Below are 23,324 nucleotides of genomic sequence, written 5' to 3' on the forward strand. Positions count from 1 at the left end.
ATCCGCGAAGCCGTTTACGCCCGCATTACACTTGTACCTCACAGAATCTCCTGGGTTCGATTCCCGACTCGGGGCACCTTTCAGTGTGGAGTTTGTATGTTCTCCCCATGTTCTGAATGGGTTTCCTCTGTGTTCTATTGTTTCCTCCCATAGCTAAAAAAACATACACAATGTCGCTGGTATTGGTCAAAAAACATCCGAAATGCTGAAAAAGTACCTGCAAATTACTCTATTGGGATCACATACAACAGCAACATCACATGGCAGCACCCTCCTGAAAATTAGTCTTGAGACTCGGTGAGATTTTCTTGGGTAAGCAAGCATAGTAATATAAATATTTCTGCTCTACTGTCCCCCTCCCCCCCCCCCCACCGTGCTGTTGGTGCAGCGATCGTGTTCACGGAGGAGCCGATTTCTCAGGACGCGCAGCATGGCCGCTTTGCCATCCTGCGCTGCGAGGTGGCCGAGCCCGCTGGCGTCACCTTCTCGTGGCTGCTCGACGGGCGCCGCTTGCCCGACACGGCGCGCCGCTTCGTCGAAGGCAGCAACCTCCAGTTCAGCGCCGTGGACCGCAAACTCGACGCCGGAGTCTTCGTCTGCGTGGTGCGCGACCCCAGCACCGGCGAGGTGGCGCGCAGCCAGGACGCCTCCCTCAACATCAAGTGTGAGTGGCGCTGTGCTAACGCTGCACCCTGACCCCTGACCCCTGACCTTGACATGAACCCTGACGCGAACCCTGACCCATGTGTCGCTCAACATCAAGTGTGAGTAGCGCTGTGCTCACGCCACACCCTGACCCCTGACCTTGACATGAACCCTGACGCGAACCCTAACCCATGTGTCGCTCAACATCAAGTGTGAGTAGCGCTGTGCTCACGCCGCACCCTGACCCCTGGCCTTGACATGAACCCTGACGCGAACCCTGACCTATGTGTTGCTCAACATCAAGTGCGAGTAGCGGTGACCTGACACAAACTCTGACCTTTACCTCTACCTTGACTCTGACCCTCCATCACACCCAGAACCGAACTCTGACCCTGACCTGTACTATGAAAAGGGGCGCATAACCCTAACCCCAGCAACCTCCTCCTCCCTACCACGCAGCGTCACACACGAGTGGCTGTGTCCTCGCTAACTGTACAACGTCACCCATTAACGATCGACGCCAAATTGCTCAATCTCACGTGGACAGGTCGCTCGCGGGGGGCAGGGGGGGGGGACGCCGCTGGTTCTCACGACGCGACCGTACATGTTAACGGTGGTGAGATGTTAACTACCTCGCCTGGTATACAGGAGGTTGTGGGTTCGATCCCGACCCTGACGACGCCTGTATATTTGGAGTTTTCGGTGTCTCTCTCCCTGTGGGTGGCAAGCACTCTCAACATGCTTTTAGAGTGCTTGGCTGCTTGAAATTTCCATGTAATAAGCCACTTAATTGAGATGTTATTTGTGATGGGCAGGTCGATTCTGAAAAATAGCTATTTCGCAGGTAAAATAAAAGTAGTTTTAATAGTTTAACATTGCCATCACACTCACGCAGCATGGCAATGGGCGCACACAGCAGCTCGCACGCTCGCAGTTGGCGTGTGGCGCGCTTTCCGCCAGCGACGACAGGCGCTGTCCGTGTCGCGTTGATGTGTGACCACCGCGCTTGCCCTCTCTTCCTTGGAAGCAATTACAGCGACTGATTGTGCGTCTGCCTCGGAGTGACGCAACGGGGCACGATCGTTTACGCAATGAATGACCGCACGTAATCTCCATGATCGAGGAGTGGAGTCGTCGGTGCGTGGCGAGCGAACGCGCGCGCGTTCGTCATAAAGGTTAACTCGTTCGTCAATAGCATACCGTGGAATTAAAAGAGTTCAAATGAAATCGGAATCATTTCGGACAAAGGCCCTTCTTCAAAGCGCCTGCACGATTTATGTGCCAACATTGGTGGCGATTATCTGAACCGGTCTTGGGCCCTTGACTAGCTCGACTCGGCCTTAAATGAGCACTTGGTGCGTTGTGTAAACATTACCACTGGGGAGACGAAGGCGGCTGGGCATGGTGCTCGCCACGCCACCCATTGTCATGCTGTGCCGATTTTCACCAGTGCTCGCTTAACAGCAGTTGCCCCAACAGTTTGTTAAAGGCTACACGGGGTATCCTTTGTCTTGTGCGTGCGTTTTTGCGTGCGTGCATTGAGTGTGAATGCGCGCGCGTGTGGCCCGGCGTGGACGCGCGTGCCGCCTGAGCGTGCTGGCGCATCGCGAGAACGAGATCGCCTTCCCGGCGAGCTCTGGGGCGGCGTTGTAATTGCGCGAGCGTGTGTGCCCGCTCGGCGTCCGCTGATGGATCGCACCGGCGCTCGTCGCAGGTCGTTTGCCGTTAATGGGGAAATACGAGACCTCCGCAATTAGCTGGTGGCGCAGCTAAACACCTCGTTTATGAGCCGTGCTATTAATTACGGGGCTACCTGCTTGAAATGAATTATGTGGACTAATCTCCATCTGTCCCTTCTCTATGGGGGATAGAGCGTTGCCCCCCCCCCTCGCGCTTGTGGGTTTCTCCGGGTGTTCCGGTTTCCTCCCACACGTTAATGTGCTGTTTAAATAGCCTGAAAGCATCTTCATATATAGAGGACTGCAGATCATTGGCGATTTGTTGTTGGCGCCGGCCATGCTGCCTGGATGCCTTCCAGCTTGTCAGTACTTCCTGAGCGATTGAGGTGCAATTTGCATGCATGACAACGCTTTATATACTATATATAGTGTTTCGGTACATAAACGAGAGGAGAATGGCCAATGGTCATCTCCGGTTTTGGTGGAAATTCCGCATTTCTGTGGCAGGGGTGAGCCGCACATGTGCAGGACAATTCCAGCCGATTGCTCGCAAGTGGCACTGTGTTTATCGATAAAGGATAATGGGCCGAGTTGAAGCTTGACCAGGATTTGAACCTGCGACCTCCTAATTGCGAGTTGCTCGCTCTATCCGCTGCGCCACCCGGCTGGATTCCGCGCTCTGGGGCCCAGGGTAATTTGAGTCGCATTACAAAAAATTATACAATGCCAAACGACGCCAATTCACATTTCCTCGTTTTTTTTTTCCCTTCCGTGTCGAATAACCACACATGTTGGTGTTCCCAACAACATCCCAAGAAACCCAGCTTTCAGCGGCCCGTGGTCAAACCGGATTCTCAAGTTGTAGCGAGTTGATGGTCTTGGCCCTGTCACAATAGCTTGCACGAGAGAAGCACATTAAATTTGATGCTGCACTTAATTCGGATAAAATCCAAGAGAATGAAAAATATCGCTTTGATCGCCAGGTTACACATGACGGGAGGGGGAAGTGCTTCCTCCCACTGTCTGCATTAGAGCTCACTTGAAGGGATCTCAGAGGTAGATATGCAATATCCGCTTCCACGGGATGTTCTCTAACACTGCTCTGCGAGAGATCCGAACGGATTCCGATAGCCAAATCGTGATAAAACTGTTGAAGGATATTAATCATAATCTTCGTAAGTAATGGTGAGGCTGGGCAGGCGAGGTGGGAGGTGTGATTGCGCTCTCACAGGTGAGCAGGCGAGCTAGGCGGTCACGAACTCCCCTCGCCCCGTCGCACCACATTTCCTCAACTCGCTTGGCGGAATTTCTTCCCCCGTGTCGTTGGTGTAACGCCGCCACCGCCGCTGTCAGGGGCGTGTGGGGCGTGACCTCACCGTGCGGGGCTGGGTGCCATCGGCGCCCAACGTGACGCAAGGGCGCGGAAATTGACGGAAGTTTCATTGAGTGGAGGGAAAGCTCCCCCCACCAAGAACGTCCCGTCCTCTCTCACTGATGGGGCGAGCGGGGCGATCCTGTCCGTGTATCGCCTTCGGTGATTGCACGCCAACGAAAAGCCCGTCTGTGGCTCGTGCCCGTTCCGGCAGCGGCGGCAGCGATAGCAGCAGCAACGGCGGCGGCTGTGGCGGCTGTGGCGGCTGCGGTGGTGCTGAGCGAGTTGGCTCGAGTAATTTGCAGTCTAGACAGGAAGCCTCCTCGTGCTCCCCGGGGACGCTGCGTTGAGCCACCCGACACCCCCTGGAACTCTCCTTGCGGATACCGACCGGCCTTAGACCCCCGAGCGAGTGAGGTCTGCAAATTGTATCTGTCCAGCAGGCCGGCGGCACCCTGGCCCGCCGGCATGCCCTGTGGCTTGCCCTGCGGTTTGCCCTGCGACGCTCTCGGCTCCCCCCACCGGAGGCTGCTTTGAATTTTGGTTGGCGGCATGTGGTCACCTGATCTTCCCGCACTCCGAGACATGATGAAACGGCCCCCGCAGTTATGTAGTGTCCAGCTCGCTCGCTTGCTCATTCATTCACTCGGCCAAATTGCTGGCTCACTCACTCACATGCTCACCCACTGACTCACTCAGCCACCCACCCGCTCACCGATTCGCTCACCCATTTACTCACTGATTCATATAATCATCTAACCAGCTCACCTATTCACCCTCCCATCCACCCACCCACCCCCTCACTCACTCACCAACCCAATCATCCACCTACTCGCTCATCCACCCACCCACTCACTCATCCACCCACTCATTCACCTACTCATTCATCCATCCACTCACCTACTTGCACATTTTTTGCTTTTTCCGGGCCCATCTACGTGGAACTCCGTGCCATTCTCTGTCCATGATTTGTCACCAACTCTTGGCCAGTTCTGCCTTCCACTCGAGTGAGAAATGTTTCGTAAAAGCTTACAAAGCATAACCATAGCGCATTAGCGATCGCCTTTGTGCTATAAGAACGACGCGAATACGAAATGTACGCGCATTAATAACCGCCGTCTTGCAAAGAACGCCAATCCTGGCAACAGGATCGCATTGTGCTTTCTTGTTTGCGGTCCGCGGGGCGGAGGGGAGAGTGAGTGGGAGGGGGCGGGGGCGTGGGTGTCTGGGGAGGCTGATATCAGTGGTTGTGATCTCGCCGACCTGCCTTGTTGGGATGAGCGCACTGGGGTCGGCTCGCCAAAGGGCCACGCGGTTGACCCCTCGCCCGCCGGTGAGCGCAAACCTATGTCGCCTCTGCCGTCGCCTCTGCCGTCGATTGTCGTGCGCGCATCCCCGAGTCGATCCACTTCTGGGTGGATGGTCGGTGCCGGTTAGCGAAGGGTGGGTGGAGGGGTGGCCCGGACCCACTCAGAATGTCATTCCCCAAAATCGTTACTGGGAATCGAACTCCGGTCGCCCAGGATCGCAGCGCGGTGCGCAAATCGCCATACTGCAGCTGCTGAGCCCACGCTTATCAGATGTTCCCGTCGGCGATCGACACGCGTCTGTCATTCCTGAGCGATCCGTAAAATAAGTACGGTTTGGTGAGAGGTCAACAACAGCGGTCGTCGTGCGGAGAAACCAGGCCCCTACCATCGGAATGTGGAATTTGTGTCACCGGCACGGAGATGAGTAATGCCTCGTGATTATTTAAGCCCTCGTCATGATGATGATCATCATCGTCGGCCGTGAACTATCCACCGTTGGATGAGGCGGTCCGCAAGCCGTCGGCCATCTCACGGTCCTGCAATGTAACAATGTATCTAGCGTCCGCGCTCATTTCATCGGCGGATGTACCGCTTTCGTGTCGTGTCCTGGCCAAGGCCACTTTTCAATTCGTAATTATCACGAGGTAATACGCAGCAGGTTAACGCTCGGGTCAGTGGCTCTTCTACGGAGCAGACAGCACAATTAACGATGCCGGCGTTCGGGCCTTCGTGAGATTGCCCAGGGTATTTAAACCATCGCACGTTTCCCCTCTTTAATATTAAATCCTTTGGGGAGAAAATAACCTTTAATGAGGTGGGTTCCACACCTATTCTCGCGTTTTAATGCAAGGAACTTTGTTGCAGCAAGAGCAGAAACGGCTGTTTTCATTACGGGGTTTAATTTCGGGGCATCGGTTCTATTGACGTTCATTAATTACAAGCGTAATTAAAGTCACAGGAACAACATCGCCTTCAAAGGTGAGAGCGAGGGAAGGCAATCTGCCACCGGGCGGATTAGTAGCAATGTTCCTTTAAACTTATTACCCTGCCACGCACCCGCTCGGTTGCGTAATCCCATTAGACAGGAAATGGATGTCTTGCCCAGTTAATGATGTTAATGCTCAGATTATCACTGGCCACGTTTCCATGTGCTTTGCTTCCAAATTTCTCTGGAGTAGGTACAAGAAAAATCAAATGCCGTTACACGATTTGGAAACTCTGCCAGCGCTTGCGCTGTCCGCTCGGTTAAATGCGTGCGGCTTGGAGTGGGGGTGGGGTGGAGGGGGTGGCGTTGGATACGTGTGGAATGTCAAATGTTTCTCTTTCGTAACACAAAAAAACTCAACACGTCTGTCAATGATACTGCGACGTTTAGAGAAAACAAAATATATATCATGGGCGAATTTTCGGGTAGGGGCTCTTGTTCAAGGTGCAAATGAAGAAGGCTGCCATCAAGTAGGGTCATTGCCTGAACGTTGTCTTACATATTTGTTATTAACAAATGCACCGAGTTGTTTTGTAAATTGTGCTCGTGCACCACGAGTGACCGCAGAAGCATCGTGAAATTATTTGTTTACCTGTTAACGTAGTTTTTTAAATATTTACGTGTAATTCAAATTACTTTGGGATATAGCACTCGCACCGAGGCTAACAGGCTAACACACGAAACTCAGTTTAAAGTTTATTTTATTCATGAGCCTGACTTCCATTCCCCCAGCTATGGCTAACATTGATTTGTGAAGTGGGTCCTGTGCCTCCGCCTTCAGCAAACTACGCTCACCAGCGTGGTGAAGTACGGTCAAACAAAATGCCCACGCCCAGGACGGCATAGCCGAGGCACTGGGAGAGAGGCGGAGCCCTCATCCAGCAGTGGATTATCAAAGTGATGGAGGATGCACATGTGGGCTCTGTGTGCCGGGATGTCTGGTGCGAGTGTGAAACTTGGCTAATTAAAAGAAACAACTTTAATTTGTCTCTTTGGTTCTTTCGGTAAAGTCACGTATAAAGATAAAATAATAAATTAAATAATAGCATACTACGACGTTTCGATTGCAACACAAGCAATCATCATCAGATATAAAATAAATAGTGTTCTCTCTATGTATCTTTGTGATATCTGCCTGCTTATATGTCTGTCTATAGTTTTCTGGTTAGATTTTTGTTGCTATTTCTTTTATACCTGATGATGATTGCTTGTGTTGCAATCGAAACGTCGTAGTATGCTATTATGTAATTTATTATTTTATCTTTATACGTGACTTTACCGAAAGAACCAAAGAGTAATTCCTGCAGTCACGAAAGCTCCAAATTAAGATTTAATTTGTCTTTCAAGTGCGTTCTCGTGACATCACTGCGGTGTGACTGTTCTCTGGGTTGATGCCACTGAGGTCCCACCTGAAGACCACGCTGAAGTGTCGTCGTCCCTCATCGTGAGGACATTTACATTGTGACACACAGCCCAAAGAACTGGCCAATTGGCCACGGAACAAATCACCCCCCCCCCCCCCCCCCCGCGGCGATTCTTGAATCATCACGATTCCTGGCCAAGTTTCAGTTCCCGTTTGGTCATCTCGTTTGTATTGCTTCTAATTTCTTGCCGCCTCGTTTGTACAGTTTAATTTGCCGCGTTAAGCCTGAATGCAACACAAAGCTCATCGCTTGCAAGTACTTTTCAAAACATTGATTCTTACACGCGTGATTCGCTGCATGTGCTCTGGGCCCTGAGAATCGATAGCAATTGATAAATCCACACATTGTTACACCAATGCTCTAGACTTATAACTTTTACGGTGTTTCACCATCTGCCTTTGGGTCCTTCCGTTGCTTCCACAGGTGACACAACCTCCATCGTCTGGCTTTAGATCTTCTCCTTAATTGGTGACCTCTGGGTGGCACTCCAATGCTCGTTGTAGTTACCTGCGCTCCTCCACCCTGCACGCGTGTCCCACCCATCACAACATCCTCCACCTGGTCATATCTACAGAGCTTTTCTCCTGCCACGTTCAACTCCCAACCTCCAAATTGCGTACACTCTGCTCAACCTCTCTGCATGCGTGTCCCACCCATCGCAACCTCCTCCTCTACGCAATCACATCTCCAGCACTTTCCTGCCACACGTCTCTTCTGAACTTACTAAAGTTGTTTTACCCTATCGCCGCCACGAAATACCTGGCGCCCTCCCAAAGTCCAGAAGCTTCTTTTCTCGTTGCATTGTTCGAGGCCAGCTCCGTGATCCGCGCTGCGGTCACGGGTAAGCCGACACAAATCACGTTGGCAGGGCCGTGGCCCAGGAGCGACCCCCCCTCCCCCACGCTGTGTTTGTCAAGGCGTGTTTATAAAATAAGCTAAACAATGGCCCCGGTGAGTTTGAGAAACACCGCAGCTCGCACCACGACGGGGCCCGTGCCAGGTGGCTGCAGGCAGATGGCCACGTCCCCTCCCAATCCAAACAAACCCCGTACATACCCGGCCGGACAATCTCCCCGACCCCAACAAGGGTCCTTTCACTGGACATGGCCCCTGGCTGCTGCTGCTGCTGCTTGAGGAAGGTGCGGGGGTGGGGACCGGAGGAGGAGAGAGTCGTGCGTGGGGGTTGGTGGACCCTGGGGGAGTGGGGGGTGGGTGCAGGCCAACCGGTGAAACGTGCCGTGTGTGTGTGTGCCGTGTTGTAGCCGTGGCCGCCCCCGTGCCAAGATTAGCCCTAATTGGGCTGGCCGGGGCCAGCTGTCGCCGTGGGTGTACGCCTCACACAAATATAAAACAATCTAGAGCTACACAGGGGGGGCCAGGGATGGTTGGGGGGGATGGCGGCAGCAGACCCGAGTCTCTTCGTCTGCCTTCTCCCGCAGTGGGGGGCCGCTTTGCCGGTTCATTACGTCCTGCAGAAACTCGATTTGCTCCGTTCTTTAAATCAATAATCATTAGCGGTGGAGGCCTCGCTGTTGTCTGTCTGTTGCGAGGTCGTGTGTTCACGTGTAGGTGCGCGGGGGGGCGGTTGTGGCCGAGTCGACCGCAAACACGGCGATCGGGGTTCGATTCCCGGGCCACGGCTGACATCGGTGGCCTGTGGCATCCGAACCGTTCGTGTGCTTTTCACAGGTCATGGAGCTCCTGGCGCGGTGTGCAAACAGTGCGGTGTTGTCCACACCCCACCCCCTTTTTGCGCCGAGGTAGCTTTAATAGACACTCTCTGACTGCACTTGCCCAAAAAGCGTGTCGACGGCTACACGGGGATCTCCATGTTTGTGTTCGCTTGGCTCGCGATGCTGCGGCAAGGATGCGGAGGTTGGGAGCTGGCGACGCCTTGACAAAGGGCGCCACGGTGGCTAGATGCTAACTAACTCGCCTGGTACAGAAGCGCGAATGGAAGGTAAAATATGGAGCGGAAGGCCCATGGGTCGTCGTGACGCTGGTGGACCTAAAGGATGAGGGGGGGGGGGTCGTTTGTGGAAGCATAGAGGGGGGCCAGAGAGCAGAGAAGATGGCAGCCAAGGACGTTCCCATTAAGACAGAGCATGAAAGACGTTATGCCGGCCGTGCGTGTAAGCATTGTTGTTGCACGGGCTGTCTCCTGAAGTATCATTGCTGCGCGGATCGTGTCTCTGTGTGTCTATCATTACCGGACCGACTGTAATCCGTATTGTTGCTGCTGCTGCTGCTGCACAGTCTGTGTTGCGTGTCTGAGCCGCGTTGCTGCAGGGCAGACAGCCGGTCTCGTCGGGGCTCCCTCGGCGGCCGTCTCTGGCATGAAGGCAACAGCTGCACGCTCACACGGAGAGCGAAAGCATTTCCTTCCTGCCCCTGGCTGTCGTTTGCGTGCTATTCTGGACGCCGGAAACAAGGCCAACTTTACCAGCACCCCCACCTCCCTCACCCCCCCCCACCGCCCTACCTAATTAGAGGCGAGAACGTGCGTCGACACGAAGCCGCGGTGTCACGGGCACGCTGGGGTTTACAACGGAATCGCCCAAAATCCTCCTCCCACGTCTGTTTTTGCGTCGGGATATTTTCCGGCTGCGCCGCCCGCCGTTTAACGCGCGCCCCAGATCTTCGCGAAAAGCGGTGACGGTGGCGCGCCGCCGCCGGCCGCTGTTCACGCAGAGCGCGCCGATCCGTCGCCGTTCGCTTCAGTGAGACGTATCGTCGCGCCACGGGGGGGGGGGGGGGGGAGAACACCTGCCCGAGGGAATCGGCCGCCGCGGAGATGAAGCGATGAGAGCGGTTCGTGTGCGGGAGTGAGACGGATTCTGGCGGTTTTTTACTCGAGGGAGGGATGACGATGGCGTGTGGGGGCCTTTATTCAACATTGCGTAGACTATGGACGATTGACAATGTTCATTTTATGCACTGATAGGAATCTGGTGACGTGCGTTAAATTCTCCCTCGTGGCCAACTTCAGTGAGGGATATATAAACTGTTCCTGGGCTACCCCTAGTTCAACTCGGCCAAAAATGAGTACCTAGTGTGGGGGTGTAAACATCAGTGTTGGGCAGACAAAGGCGGCCGGCCGTGGTGCTGGCCTCCCACCCCCTCTTGTGCCACGTCTCCTTCCATAGGTGCTCACTAGTACTACTTGCCTCAACAGTCCGTTAAAGGCTGTAAGGTGGGGGTGGGGACCTTTGTCTTTGTGCATGGTAACGTCGGGGCAGGCACGCGCACGCCGTTTTCACGGATGGCCCTGTACGTCTCGTTAATGCGTCCTTGTAAAAACACGGGAAAGCATAAATTCTTGCTCCGTCAAGCGTTCCCCGCAAATGTTTTGATGTTAGCGGCTGCAGGAGGTAGCAGCTGTTGAGCCGCGGTGATTGAGCGCATCTGGAGCGAAGGAGAGCGATGGTGTTTAATTAAGTGGTCTCGGCGCCATGGCAGGGCCGGGTGGGAGTTTTTTACCACCTGGATTTTGTCGGCCCGAGCATTCGTGGGAGAGGCTGGAGAATTCACGGCGGAGCGGAGGAGGTTGCGTCCCTCACCGCCCCCCTCTCCCTCTCTCTTCCCCCACGCCGTTTGAGATGAAACGGTCCGCGTGATGCCCTCCTGTCGACCCACCCCATTTCTCACCGTGCGTCCTCGGCTGCGGAGCGATTGCGTCCAGGGATGATGGCGGATTTGTTTTATGGGTTTTTTTTTTGCGAACGGAAAAAGTTAAATGTTTTCCTTAGTCGGGCAATAAATTATCCGTACCTTTCTCTTGTGCCGCCATCACGGAGCTCCGGGGCAATGCAACGCTTGTAAATTCTATACCAGGAAACTCCCATAACATGTCCGAGCGGCAGCATAACGTGAATTAGCGGCGTTTGCTATTTCATTTTTTTACGTAAACCTTTCAGAGGGGCGGTGTTGAAGCAGACCTGCGCCCCAACGGTAGAGGAGACCACACACCTCCGCCATCGCTTCCTTCTGCTTGATCCTGTGGTTGTTTGCAAAATCATCGGGGTGGCAGGGTGGCGTAGTGGTAACACTTGCAACAAGAAGGGCCTGGGTTCGAAACCCAACATGTGCACCTTTTCTTGTGCATTTTGTTTGTTATTCCCCTGTTCCTCTTGGGTTTAAAAACATTCAACGTAACTGGTATTGGCTGCACATCCAAATTCTGAACGTTTACCGGCAAATTACTCAATTGGGATCGTACGTAGCAACATCGCCCCCAACTGAGAAATCTTGACAGGAAGGAGGAGTCTTGAGACTCCAGTGTAATAACAGTCGCAGTTATAATGACACCTGACCTCCAAGGAGAGCACTCTTAGCACAGTTTCATCACGAGCACTATCTGGCTCCAGCTCTTCCCCTTGGCACTACCAAGTTGGCTCCCCCCGACCCTTCTGGCTCGATCGTGGATGAGGCGCCGCACCTTGCAGAGGGAGTATCGGCGATGATTTCCACGCTCAATCACTCCGTCTCAACCCATGGTCGCGACGGTGATGTCGTGCGTTTATAAAATTCGCCTCTTTAACGAACGACAGCATCCCAGTAACCGGGAAGGCTCACCGTATTAAAATGTGCGGCGGTCACACTGCCGTGACGTTGCTACAACGCTGTACGGCGGTTGTACCCGGGAGTCGCTTGAAAGTCTTTTTCCACATTACTGCGGCTTCACACTGCCCAGCAGCACACACAGCCCAGGCCGCTGCTTATCGAATAGATAAGGGCCGTTTGTTTTTGCGCTGCATCTTATTAAGTCCACAAACAACTTTTCTCTTTGTCATTGCTTTTTCCTCCCCCGTGGGGATGCGCGGGTGGGAGACCTCCCGCCCAGTGAATGCATTTATTTTTATTTTGTTTAATATCGGGGTCGAGCGGCGAGGAGGAGGAGGGAGGGAGTCACCCACTCGACGCGGCGACTCCCTTTCATCTCGCTGGACCCGCTGGAGGAGATGAGCCAGCGTTGGCGTGGGAATTCTGGGAAGCGATCCACGCCGTGGCCTCTGCCGCCGTGCCGTCAATCACACCGGGAAAATCGCAGCACGGGATTATCCACGCGTATAGACTCGCCCCCCTCCCACCATGGGAACGTGGAGTTTCCACCACTGGCTCTGGCGTGTACATAGGAGATGAGCACTGTCAGCCTCAATGCTGACAGTGCTTCCCAGCATGGTTATTATGGCAGCGTTTGCTTTGTTTCAATGAGATGCCACCGCCTCCTTCTCCGTCTGATGTCAGAGCCTCAGGCCGTCGCCAATCATCGCCCAAATGTTAAACGCAAACGATCGCTCTGCTGCGTGGCTCTGTCGTGTGCAGTTAACGCAGATGAATTGAATACGCAAATGCTGCGGTGGTGGGGAGAGAACGTTACGTTATGTAACGGAGAGGTGTTAAAGGACACACGAGGGGGTGGGCGTGGATGTCGATGTTGAGACTGATACGGAGTAGCGCGCTCGGTACACGGGGGGTGCGAGTGGGGGTGTGGGATCCGCTGGGCGTGTACCATTCACCCGCCCCTATTCCACCAGCCATTTGATGAATCATCACGATTTGGGGGTGAGATTCTACTCGGGAATTAATTATGTTTGGTCTCTTGTTTTGCGTGATTTTGTTCTGCCCGCCAGCCTCGATTGTTGCATGGACAAATTGGTTTTGTGTGATTTGCGTACATAATTGTAAGTCATGGGTTCAGTCTGTGTATCCTGAGCACGACGACCTTTATGTATGTATGTGTGTAATGTTGAACCTCTTTCGCACCATACGTAGCCAACAGTGCCAATCGGAGGTGTACCTGTCTGCGTCTCAGCACGTAGTGGAAATTCCCCATTCCTATGGCGTGAATGCCTATGATCTTGTTCCATCTCGTAAGTTGGAGCAGGCGTTAACCTTAATAGCACTTGCATGGGTGATCACCTTGAATTAAACAGGTGGTAGAGGCCACAGGGTTACTCTGTGAGCAGCAGAGGGCGGTGTAGTGTAATCCTTCGTTGTACTGTACTGCTATGCATCCGCATCGATGCTCCCACGCCCTCGCCAACCGCGACCGACCAGCATCGCAGATCGTGACGTGCCCTCGCCGTGGCCGTTCGCTGTTCACGGTTAGAACCCAGTGGCTGCCCCCTGGTTACCACTGCGAGTGAATCAACCGTGAAAAATGATGCACTGTCCGCTTCGCAGTGGACGTTAAAGATCCCGTGACGTCATCCTCGCAGGAGAAACGCCACCGTGCGCTGGTGTCGTGGTCAACACAAATGTTGGCAAAAAATAAATTCCACCGCAAATTACAACAGTTGGGACCACGCACAGCAATCATCAGCACCTACGAGGAAAACTCGCCAGGACCCTCCTGAAAAAGAGTCGTAGAGGAGAGGCCCTCATCCAACGGTGGATTGACAGTAAGAGCCGTACGTGAAACGTGTGTAACGCGCGCGCACGGTCCACGTGCAAGCGTGGCCCGCGGCACGGAGACGCTCGGCTTGCCGCTCCACCGACCCACCCGGCTCTTGTCAACCTCCCGCCGGCGTCGAGATTAAAACTGTCACCAAAACCCCGCAATTATCGGGATGCGACCTCTCGTCTCTGTGCATTAGCGCCCGGCCACCGCGACTGGAGCGCAGCCTGCGGTCCGCAGGGCCGAGTCGTGACGCGCGTGCGCTGCCGTTTGTGCCGCCGTTTAGGGATCGAGACGGGCGGCGTGACGCTGGACGACCCCGTCAGCCGGGAGGACATCAAGGTGTCGTCGTCCATCAAGCTCCACTGCCACGTCGAGGGGCATCACCGGTGAGAGGTCGCGGAGGCCGGCGTTGCTGTCGGCCCTGGTTTCTATCCCTCTCTCTTTCTCTCTCGCTCTCTCTCCCGTGCGGTCGCTTGCGTCACCGTGCGGCGCAGTGTGTAAATTATACCCCCGCACCTCCGATGAGCACGGTTGGCTATGTACGGTGCGAAAGAAGTTGAACGTGCATACGGGGTACTATTGCGACTGCATTTCAAGATTCTGAACAGTGGGCATATTTACTTTATATAGAGAGAGAGGCTGTATATGGCTGTCGTGCAAATATATTGGTGTGTGTACAATTCAGCGGGTCTCTGCGAAATGAGGTCACGGCCGTATGTCATGAAGTCGATTAAAATTAAGTCGTGAGCCGGCCGCGTGAGATGGACGCCCCGTGGCCCGCAGTGTCCTCCCTGCCCCCCCCCCGCTCCTGCCGTCACAGGAGACTTGGAAGCGCCGCGTTATAACAGGAGCTGGTGTTGCTCCCCCCCCCCCCCCCCGCATGCAGGCCGCTCTACCAGTGGCTGCGCGACGGCGTGGAGCTGCAGGCCAACGCACGGCTGGTGCTGAGTCGCGACGGCTCGCTCGCGCTGAGCAACGTGAGCGCCGCCGACAATGGCGCGTACACGTGCTGCGGTCAAAACCTCATGGGCAGCATGTGCAGCGTCTCCAACTTCACCCTCGACCTCTACGGTAGGATCGCCGTTCGGCTGCTGCTTCTACTGCCGGTGCTGCTATTTCTGCTGCTGCTGGTGGTGCTACTTCTGTTGCTGCTGCTGATGCTGCTGCTTCTGATGTTGCCTCTGTTGTTGCTACGGCTACTGATGCATCAGCTACTGCTGTTACTGCTGTGTCTGCAGCTGCTGCTTCTGCTGCAATTGCTGATGTTGCTGCATTATTGGTGGTTCTGCTGCTGCCAGTGATGCTGCTGACTTTGCACATGATGATACTGCTAATGTTGCCATTGATATATAATTTTAACCCTAACATGAACTGTCTCACAACGAGACCGTTCCCACCTCAACCTAAGCACGGTGGCTTGGCATGTCGCGATACGTCAATTCAGAAACCGATCCTCACGCTCACGTTAAATGCAGTGGTTTGTGCGTGTGCAAATCGATTCTATATTTTTGCAGCATTGATTAATGTAAGTCATATGGAATTGCAAGTCGGTACTCGGTAGGCTAATGAAGGAAACAAGACTGCATTCAGGACAAACGATGAACATTGCAAGCCATGCAGGAAATGCGAGACAAATCATTCGTCCATTCTATAGCGTCATCAAGTCGTGAACATTATAATTTGATTTGGTGTGGTTGGGTGGTGGCTTCGGCGCAGGAGGAATGGGGGGTGAATAGTTCATACTCTCAGGTTTTTTTGGTAAAGTCACATAGGTAAAATAATAATAATAATATAAAATAAATAAAAATGAAAATAACTGAATTAAATCACGACGTTTCGGAGGCAACACAAGTCTCCGTCTTCAGGTGGGACCGTCACAGCCGAATTTGTTGCCTCCGAAACGTCGTGATTTAATTTAGTTATTTTCATTTATTATTATTATAATTTTATTATTTTAGTTTTTTACCTACGTGACTTTACCGAAAAACCTAAGAGTATGAATCCTTACAGTCACAAAAGCTTCAAATCTAGGGTGAATAGTTATGATAGGAACACACCAACCCGATATGTTAATTCCATAATGTAGGCATGTATGTACGCACGCAATCGCACATGTTATGCTTGACGTTCACCGCGGCGATGGAGCGAAGAGATTGGCTCGTGCGCAGGTACCAGATGGATCGTTGCATCGCGAGCCTGAGAGAAAGAGATGGCGACAGCATCGGGGCCTTCATCCAGCAGTTTCCTAATTAATTGATTTGCGGTTTCATTTTTCAAATTGGGAAAATTTGTAAGATGAAGCTGGCACGCAATGTCCGAACTGTTTCCTCGAATGACATCACGGGACCTTTCCGATGTCCACCGTGAAGAAGACCGTAGTAGTGTACGGTTAAAATGCACGCCGTAGCCTCGCGCATCGCGGCCTGCCACTAGGTTCGAACCGCAAACCTCTGCAACAAGCGAGCGGACGCGCTGCCGCTGGGCCACGTCGGCCAGGCCCCATAATGATCGATGATGAACCTCTATTCCGGACCCGTTACCCGGCGGGATACCGGTGTGCGAGACCCGTTGGCTCGTGTGCTTGCTGTGCCCACGAACAGGCTAATGAGAGGCTCTTGGGCGCGTTGGAGTGGCAGCCCTCGTAGGACTGCTTCCGTCCCCATTCATCGCCCTTGCTGCTCGCGCGTGGCACCTCATTACAATATGCAGTCGCAGCGCCTCCGCGCTTTAATTATCCTTCCGAGCGCACGGGCTGCAATGGGATTGGAGGCTGGGGAATTGGTGCCAGGTATTTTATTGACAGAAATTATGACCTTGGCATCGATCGGCGCCCCCGACGCTTTGCATTCCTCAACAATTACGTTGACACAGATGGGTTTGCGATGGGAATTCCAATTTCCAGACGCATTACATCATTCAATTGATTTGAAAGAAATAATTATTCCACGAGATGGGATGGGGCCCATCACTCGCTGCAAGTCGGCTCGCCGTGAGCTATGGCGTGTCGGCCGCCCGGCATGTTACCAGTGGTCGTCCCGGACCCCGCCATAGTAATGTGGCTTTTCCGCATTACACTGCCATCGCATTGGTCACGTGACACATCGCATGATGCGTCACTTCAGTGCCTTTCCAGCATTACGTGGCGTTGGGTGGCATTACCTTTGTCAATGCGAAGACGACGGTTAAACCGTAAATGATCCAAAGAGCTCCAAAAAATCCTGAATGTGTTTACATCCGAAACTGCACCCTCGCTCGTGCACATCGCACGTCGTATCAATGTATGTATGTTGAACTCGTTTCCCACCGTACGTAGCCAACCGTGTTGACACAGGCGACGCCACGTCCTCTTGACCGTGCCTCCCCGCTCTCCGCCCCCCCCCCCCCCAGACGTGTCGGTCCCTCGCTTGGTTGTCCAGCCGGTGGACCAGGTGGTGAGTCGGAACGAGGCGGCCTTCTTCCACTGCCAGTTCACGGCCGACCCGCCTCCCACGCTCGCCTGGTACTTCAACGGCGAGCCCATCACCAACAAGCCCCGGTGAGAAGCCCAGCGCTGCCTCGGTCAGGAGTCATTACCGTAGTAATAATAACAATTGTTAATATTCACGGAGGTTTCGCAGCCAGTATTATTGACTTCCCAAATTCCTGGATCTTGTTTTGATAATGTTTGACGCAATTTGAAGAGGAACGCTACGTCTATTTTCATCGCTAAAAATGGTTGTGAGAATTGTGAGCTGCAACAACGATAATTGGCACGTAGTTCAACGCAGAAAAAAAAAAATCCTCAACGTGATCGCGATCGTGCTGTTTGTGTCGCGTCTCGAGATGCGAGATCCCACTCGGAGAGCCGTGCGAGCCGGCGTGTTACAGGGACCACTCGGAGAGCCGTGTGAGCCGGAGTGTTACAGGGACCACTCAAAGAGCCGTGTGAGCCGGCGTGTTACAGGGACCACTCAGAGAGCCGTGTGAGCCGGCGTGTTACAGGGACTGTTCGGAGAGCCGTGTGAGCCGGCGTGTTACAGGGACCACTCGGAGAGCCGTGTGAGCCGGTGTGTTACAGGGACCACTCTGAGAGCCGTGTGAGCCGGCGTGTTACAGGGACCACTCGGAGAGCCGTGTGAGCCGGAGTGTTACAGGGACCACTCAAAGAGCCGTGTGAGCCGGCATGTTACAGGGACCACTCAGAGAGCCGTGTGAGCCGGCGTGTTACAGGGACTGTTCGGAGAGCCGTGTGAGCCGGCGTGTTACAGGGACCACTCGGAGAGCCGTGTGAGCCGGTGTGTTACAGGGACCACTCTGAGAGCCGTGTGAGCCGGCGTGTTACAGGGACCACTCTGAGAGCCGTGTGAGCCGGCGTGTTACAGGGACCACTCGGAGAGCCGTGTGAGCCGGCGTGTTACAGGGACCACTCAGAGAGCCGTGTGAGCCGGCGTGTTACAGGGACTGTTCGGAGAGCCGTGTGAGCCGGAGTGTTACAGGGACCACTCAAAGAGCCGTGTGAGCCGGCGTGTTACAGGGACCACTCAGAGAGCCGTGTGAGCCGGCGTGTTACAGGGACTGTTCGGAGAGCCGTGTGAGCCGGCGTGTTACAGGGACCACTCGGAGAGCCGTGTGAGCCGGTGTGTTACAGGGACCACTCTGAGAGCCGTGTGAGCCGGCGTGTTACAGGGACCACTCGGAGAGCCGTGTGAGCCGGAGTGTTACAGGGACCACTCAAAGAGCCGTGTGAGCCGGCATGTTACAGGGACCACTCAGAGAGCCGTGTGAGCCGGCGTGTTACAGGGACTGTTCGGAGAGCCGTGTGAGCCGGCGTGTTACAGGGACCACTCGGAGAGCCGTGTGAGCCGGTGTGTTACAGGGACCACTCTGAGAGCCGTGTGAGCCGGCGTGTTACAGGGACCACTCTGAGAGCCGTGTGAGCCGGCGTGTTACAGGGACCACTCGGAGAGCCGTGTGAGCCGGCGTGTTACAGGGACCACTCAGAGAGCCGTGTGAGCCGGCGTGTTACAGGGACTGTTCGGAGAGCCGTGTGAGCCGGCGTGTTACAGGGACCACTCAGAGAGCCGTGTGAGCCGGCGTGTTACAGGGACCACTCAGAGAGCCGTGTGAGCCGGCGTGTTACAGGGACCGCTCAGAGAGCCGTGTGAGCCGGCGTGTTACAGGGACCGCTCGTGGAAGCAAAACTCGCCGAGCCCCCTGAGATTCCTTCACATGACCTCTGGTCTGCACCGCACGGGGCAGCCCATTCCCACGTGCTTTGCCACTGACAGTAATACTCATCGTGTGACCGCCAACTCGATGTTAATTTAAAATCTCGGCTGGGAATTAGCCACATTCAGTGCAGAACCAAATTTAATGCGATCAGGGTTTGTTTTGTGCAGTCGTTGGGTGACCGAACTGAGACCAATCAATACTTGAGAACACGGATTTAACCACGGGCAGCTGGAACCTGGATTTGAACCCAGGATCTCAACGGTGCCAGCTTAACGCTCTGACCGCTGAGCCACTTTGGCCAACTCATACCTAAATAACGAGTGCTTTGCTTCGCGTGGGAGGAAATCCACCACCATACGGAAGGGATAAACACTCTGCTTTAGCAGCTCTGCTTTACGGATGGGTTCGCAAACACATTTGCTCTCCTGCCACCCGCTGGCCACCTTGCAGATGAGCAGGAAGTTTGCACGACCCACCAACCATACACATTGCAACACGACGCGGAGTTACGTAGCGGCGCCCAGACGCTGCACTGAAGCAGTGAGCCACGTGTACGCTCTAGACGACAGAGGAGAACAGCAAGGTCTTGGGTCTGAACAGTGGCAGGGACCTTGTAAGTATCTTATGTAAAATGATCTTTTCCATTACTTCTCTCCCTTCATGTACACCCCCCCCACCCTCCCCACGTGCGTGTTGAACGCGCGGCGCGATCGATCGAGTGTAACCGAGCTCACCGCGTCCTCTCTCCGTGCCGCCCTTCAGGACCACGATCTTCCCCAACGGCTCGCTGCTCATCTCGCAAGTGAAGCAGCGCAACGTGGGCGCGTACCGCTGCGTGGCGCGGGGGGCGCGCGGGAAGGAGGCCTCCGCCGAGGCCACGCTGGCGCTGGCCTGTGAGGCTCGCACAGCCGCGTCAGCGGCACCGCACTCGGTGCACTCGCCGGTCCCACCGCACTCGCCATGCTCATTACACTAACCGCACTCACCACACTCAGCGGTCCCACTGTGCTCACCACACTCACCAGTCTCCCCACGCTCACCAGACTCGTAGTTCTGACTGCGCTCCCCAAACTCGGCATTCTCACTTCGATCGCTACACTCGCCGCATTCAACGCACGCACGGTCTAACCGTCCTCACCATGCTCACCGCATTGGCTGCGCTCACGGCATTGGCTGCGCTCGCCGCGCTTACTCCATTCACGACGCTGATCACTCACAGCCGCGGTCCATGCGGCAGTGGTGACAGCTTGCACCGTGTGCCCCGTGCACGGCTGTGAATATCTGACGAAAGCGCGTCACACTATCTGACTCCCCTCTGCATGTGTATTTCGGTACTTCATGCCGTCAATTTCTAAATGTTATTTTAATTGAGACCTCGGTATGTCAGGGCTCGTATGACTGCGCCAATTTACACTGCTCCGAAGGCCTGATCATAGGCCACAGATGCCCGGCGTGACTGTGAATGAGATTCAAATCCGTTCAGTGTGAGTGCGGCTGCCAGGCGTGTTGGTACATCGCAGGACCCGTGAGAACTGGCGACGGCTTGGCGAGGCCTTCATCCATCAGTGGGATTGAATGACGACGACGACGACGTGAGGCTCACAGTTTTGCCCGTCGGGTGTTTCCCGCCGCCCTGCCCCACGCCAGACATCGGCGATCTGGTGTCGCTGGATGCGGTGGCGGTGCAGGAGGGCACGTCGCGGCGCGTGCAGTGCGGCCCTGTGCCGGGGCAGCCCCCGCCGGCCGTGTGGTGGGAGCGCGACGGCGCGAGGATCGGCGCGGGCCGTGATGGTGGGGGTCGCGTGCACGTCACCGACGCCGGCGAGCTGCGGCTGGACCCGGCGCGTGCCGGCGATTCCGGCACGTACCAGTGCGTCGCCGAGAACAAGGCCGGGCGCCGGCAGCAGGAGGTCACCATCTCCGTGGCGAGTACGTGCGCAGCCGGCGTGTGCGTGAGCGAGCGACGTTCGAAGTCTTAACGATCTTTAAATTGGGCCGGAGAGCGTTTATGCACGAGCTCTGTTGCTAAGGGGAGTGCGGGATGAGATGATGCGAATGAAACTTCAATCTAAAGCTACTTTGCTGTGAGAGATTCACCCTCGAGAACCAATCACGTTGGTCAAAGCCCTAAAGCCCTAAACGCTTGAGACCCTTGATCGTCGGGCAGCAATGCGGATTAGAGGGGAAAGTTCACACGCACACCACAATCTCTGCATGATCCGCCAACCCCCCCAGCCGTGCCAGTGTGGGTGATGCCGCCGGTGGACAGCGCCCTGCAGGAGGGCCAGCCGGGATTCCTGCACTGCTCCACCAACGCCACGCCGACCCCACACGTCGCCTGGTACAAGAACAACTTCGATATCTCAGTGGTACGAGCGCCACTCTCCTCATTCCTCTCAGGGGCGCGACGTGGGGGGGTTGTGACACAGGGTGATGCGGGGTTGGCCCACATGAGGAGAACGCTGTAGAATTTGTAACTCGCTCATTAAGTACGACTTTAACAATCCTCCCCGCGACTGGCATTACGTGGAGAGGCCTTCGTCCGCCAGTGGAATGGAAATCGCCGAGAAGTATGTAGACCGGATGGATTGAGCCAGAGGCGGAGACAGATGAATAGACAAAGTTTGACCGAAATTTTGTCAGACAGACACATGGACACACGTTGGCATATAGACAGATTGTGGGACATGTCGCTAACAAGGTGGACAAATCAACTGTGAGACACGCAGGTGGACAGACGCACAGACGAGTAGAATTCCTTCGAGACAGCATCGACAAGCAGGAACATTCTCTGTCGGATAACAAAACAAATACAATACTGGCGCTTTCATTGTCCAAATAAACCGCACAGTCGCTGATCTTGTTTAAAGGTGTAAATTGGAACTTCACGGTCGTTTCGTCGTTCATTAAAATGGGGTCAACATCCCACAAACATTTGTAAAACGGTAAAAACAAAGTGTCTCCGGCGTGAAACAGGCGCCAGCCACTCGCCGCTCTCGCGGGCAAGGAAACCCGTTAGCGTCCACGGCGTCGGACGGCCCGACGCGGTTGTGCCAAGTGCGGTTTGTGCCGCGCGTGTTGTCTGCTCCGCTTGCGGCGGTGACGCGCGCGTGCGGTTTGCGCCGCGTGTGCGTCCGTGCAGCAGGACGGGCGGTTCGAGGTGTTCCCCAACGGCACGCTGCGGATCAACGCGGTGGAGGTGTACGACGGCACCGTGTACACCTGCAACAGCAGCACCGCCGCCGGCTCCATCACCAGGGCGGCGCGCGTGCACGTGCTCGGTGAGGCCCCGCGCACGGGGAGGCCCGCCGTGGCATCTCAGCGGTCCCGTCGTTCGCCCGCTCGTCACCACTGCAGCCACGTCGTTCGTTCACTCGCTCACTCGCTCACTCACTCCTCACCGGGGCAGCCCTGGCACTCACATCTCACCACGGCAGCCACGTCGCTGGCTCACTCACTCCTCACCGGAGTAGCCCTGTTACTCAACCTTTACCAGGGCAGCCACATCACTCACTCCTCACCAGCCAACCCTCTCGCTTACCAGGTAGTGGATAATTCCACAAGGCTGCCTAAAGCTCGGTCTACTAAATACAACTTGGTCTATCGGAAACGGTTTGGTCTTGGGCTTTCACCGACCCCGGTCTTCTCAAAGCTGCAACGGCAAGCTGTCAATTGGGCATCCAGTCAACCACCTGGCAAGCACACACAGCAACCAACCGGCCAACCGCCCGGCCGCCGTGAGCAATCTGTCAGCCCTTTTAAACCCACCTAACACAAACACCGTGCATTTATTTTTAGTTTGTGAAGGAATTTGAAAAGTGGGGGAAAGAAGAGGTCAAGCTGCGGAAATGAGCTGAGACGACGACAAACGAGTGAAAATAGCTCGGGGCGGCTCATTTTGTTTCTCCGTTAAATGGTCAATAAGGCTTGGGGGGTGGGGGTCTCTCGAGCGGGGCGAGCGCTTTCACGTGCGAGGAGTCTCCATCAAAATGAGACGTGGCGATACGTCTCCCCGCCCTGGCCGCTTTGTCCGCGCGAGGCGCCCGCTCCGCTTGTCCGGCACGCAGGCCGAAGGCGGCGGCTATTGTGTGCCTGCCACCGCCACTGTGGCGGCGCAGGTGGGACGAACAGGTTTTTCCGCACCCGAGTTCCCGCGTGTTGGGTTACCGGGCCGCGCACGCAAATCCACTCCCTCCCTCCGCTCCTCGCCTGCCAGCGCACGTCCCCTCCCTACCGCCCACCCGTCTGCCCCCTCCCACCCTCGTTTGTCTTCTCGCCTCATTTCCAGAACCTGT

The 23,324-nt window shown here is 55.1% G+C and overlaps 1 protein-coding gene across 2 annotated transcripts in view; it reads left to right on the forward strand.

Moving 5' to 3' along the window:
- Positions 1 to 23,324, forward strand: part of PTK7 (protein tyrosine kinase 7 (inactive)) — a 95,178-nt gene that overhangs the window by 30,347 nt on the left and 41,507 nt on the right. For both annotated transcript variants that reach the window (XR_013586224.1, XM_078602422.1), the window contains exons 2-9: positions 389 to 664; positions 14,102 to 14,204; positions 14,705 to 14,889; positions 17,206 to 17,353; positions 19,792 to 19,922; positions 20,677 to 20,958; positions 21,265 to 21,398; positions 22,172 to 22,310. Coding sequence is in view for 1 of the 2 variants with exons in the window: in XM_078602422.1 (XP_078458548.1) it covers positions 389 to 664; positions 14,102 to 14,204; positions 14,705 to 14,889; positions 17,206 to 17,353; positions 19,792 to 19,922; positions 20,677 to 20,958; positions 21,265 to 21,398; positions 22,172 to 22,310 (1,398 nt within the window). In the remaining variant the exon portion in view is untranslated. The remainder of the gene's footprint in view (positions 1 to 388; positions 665 to 14,101; positions 14,205 to 14,704; positions 14,890 to 17,205; positions 17,354 to 19,791; positions 19,923 to 20,676; positions 20,959 to 21,264; positions 21,399 to 22,171; positions 22,311 to 23,324) is intronic.

This window comes from Lampetra planeri, chromosome 18, assembly GCF_965212315.1.
Source record: "Lampetra planeri chromosome 18, kcLamPlan1.2.h2, whole genome shotgun sequence".
In the NCBI taxonomy this organism is placed as follows: domain Eukaryota; kingdom Metazoa; phylum Chordata; class Hyperoartia; order Petromyzontiformes; family Petromyzontidae; genus Lampetra; species Lampetra planeri.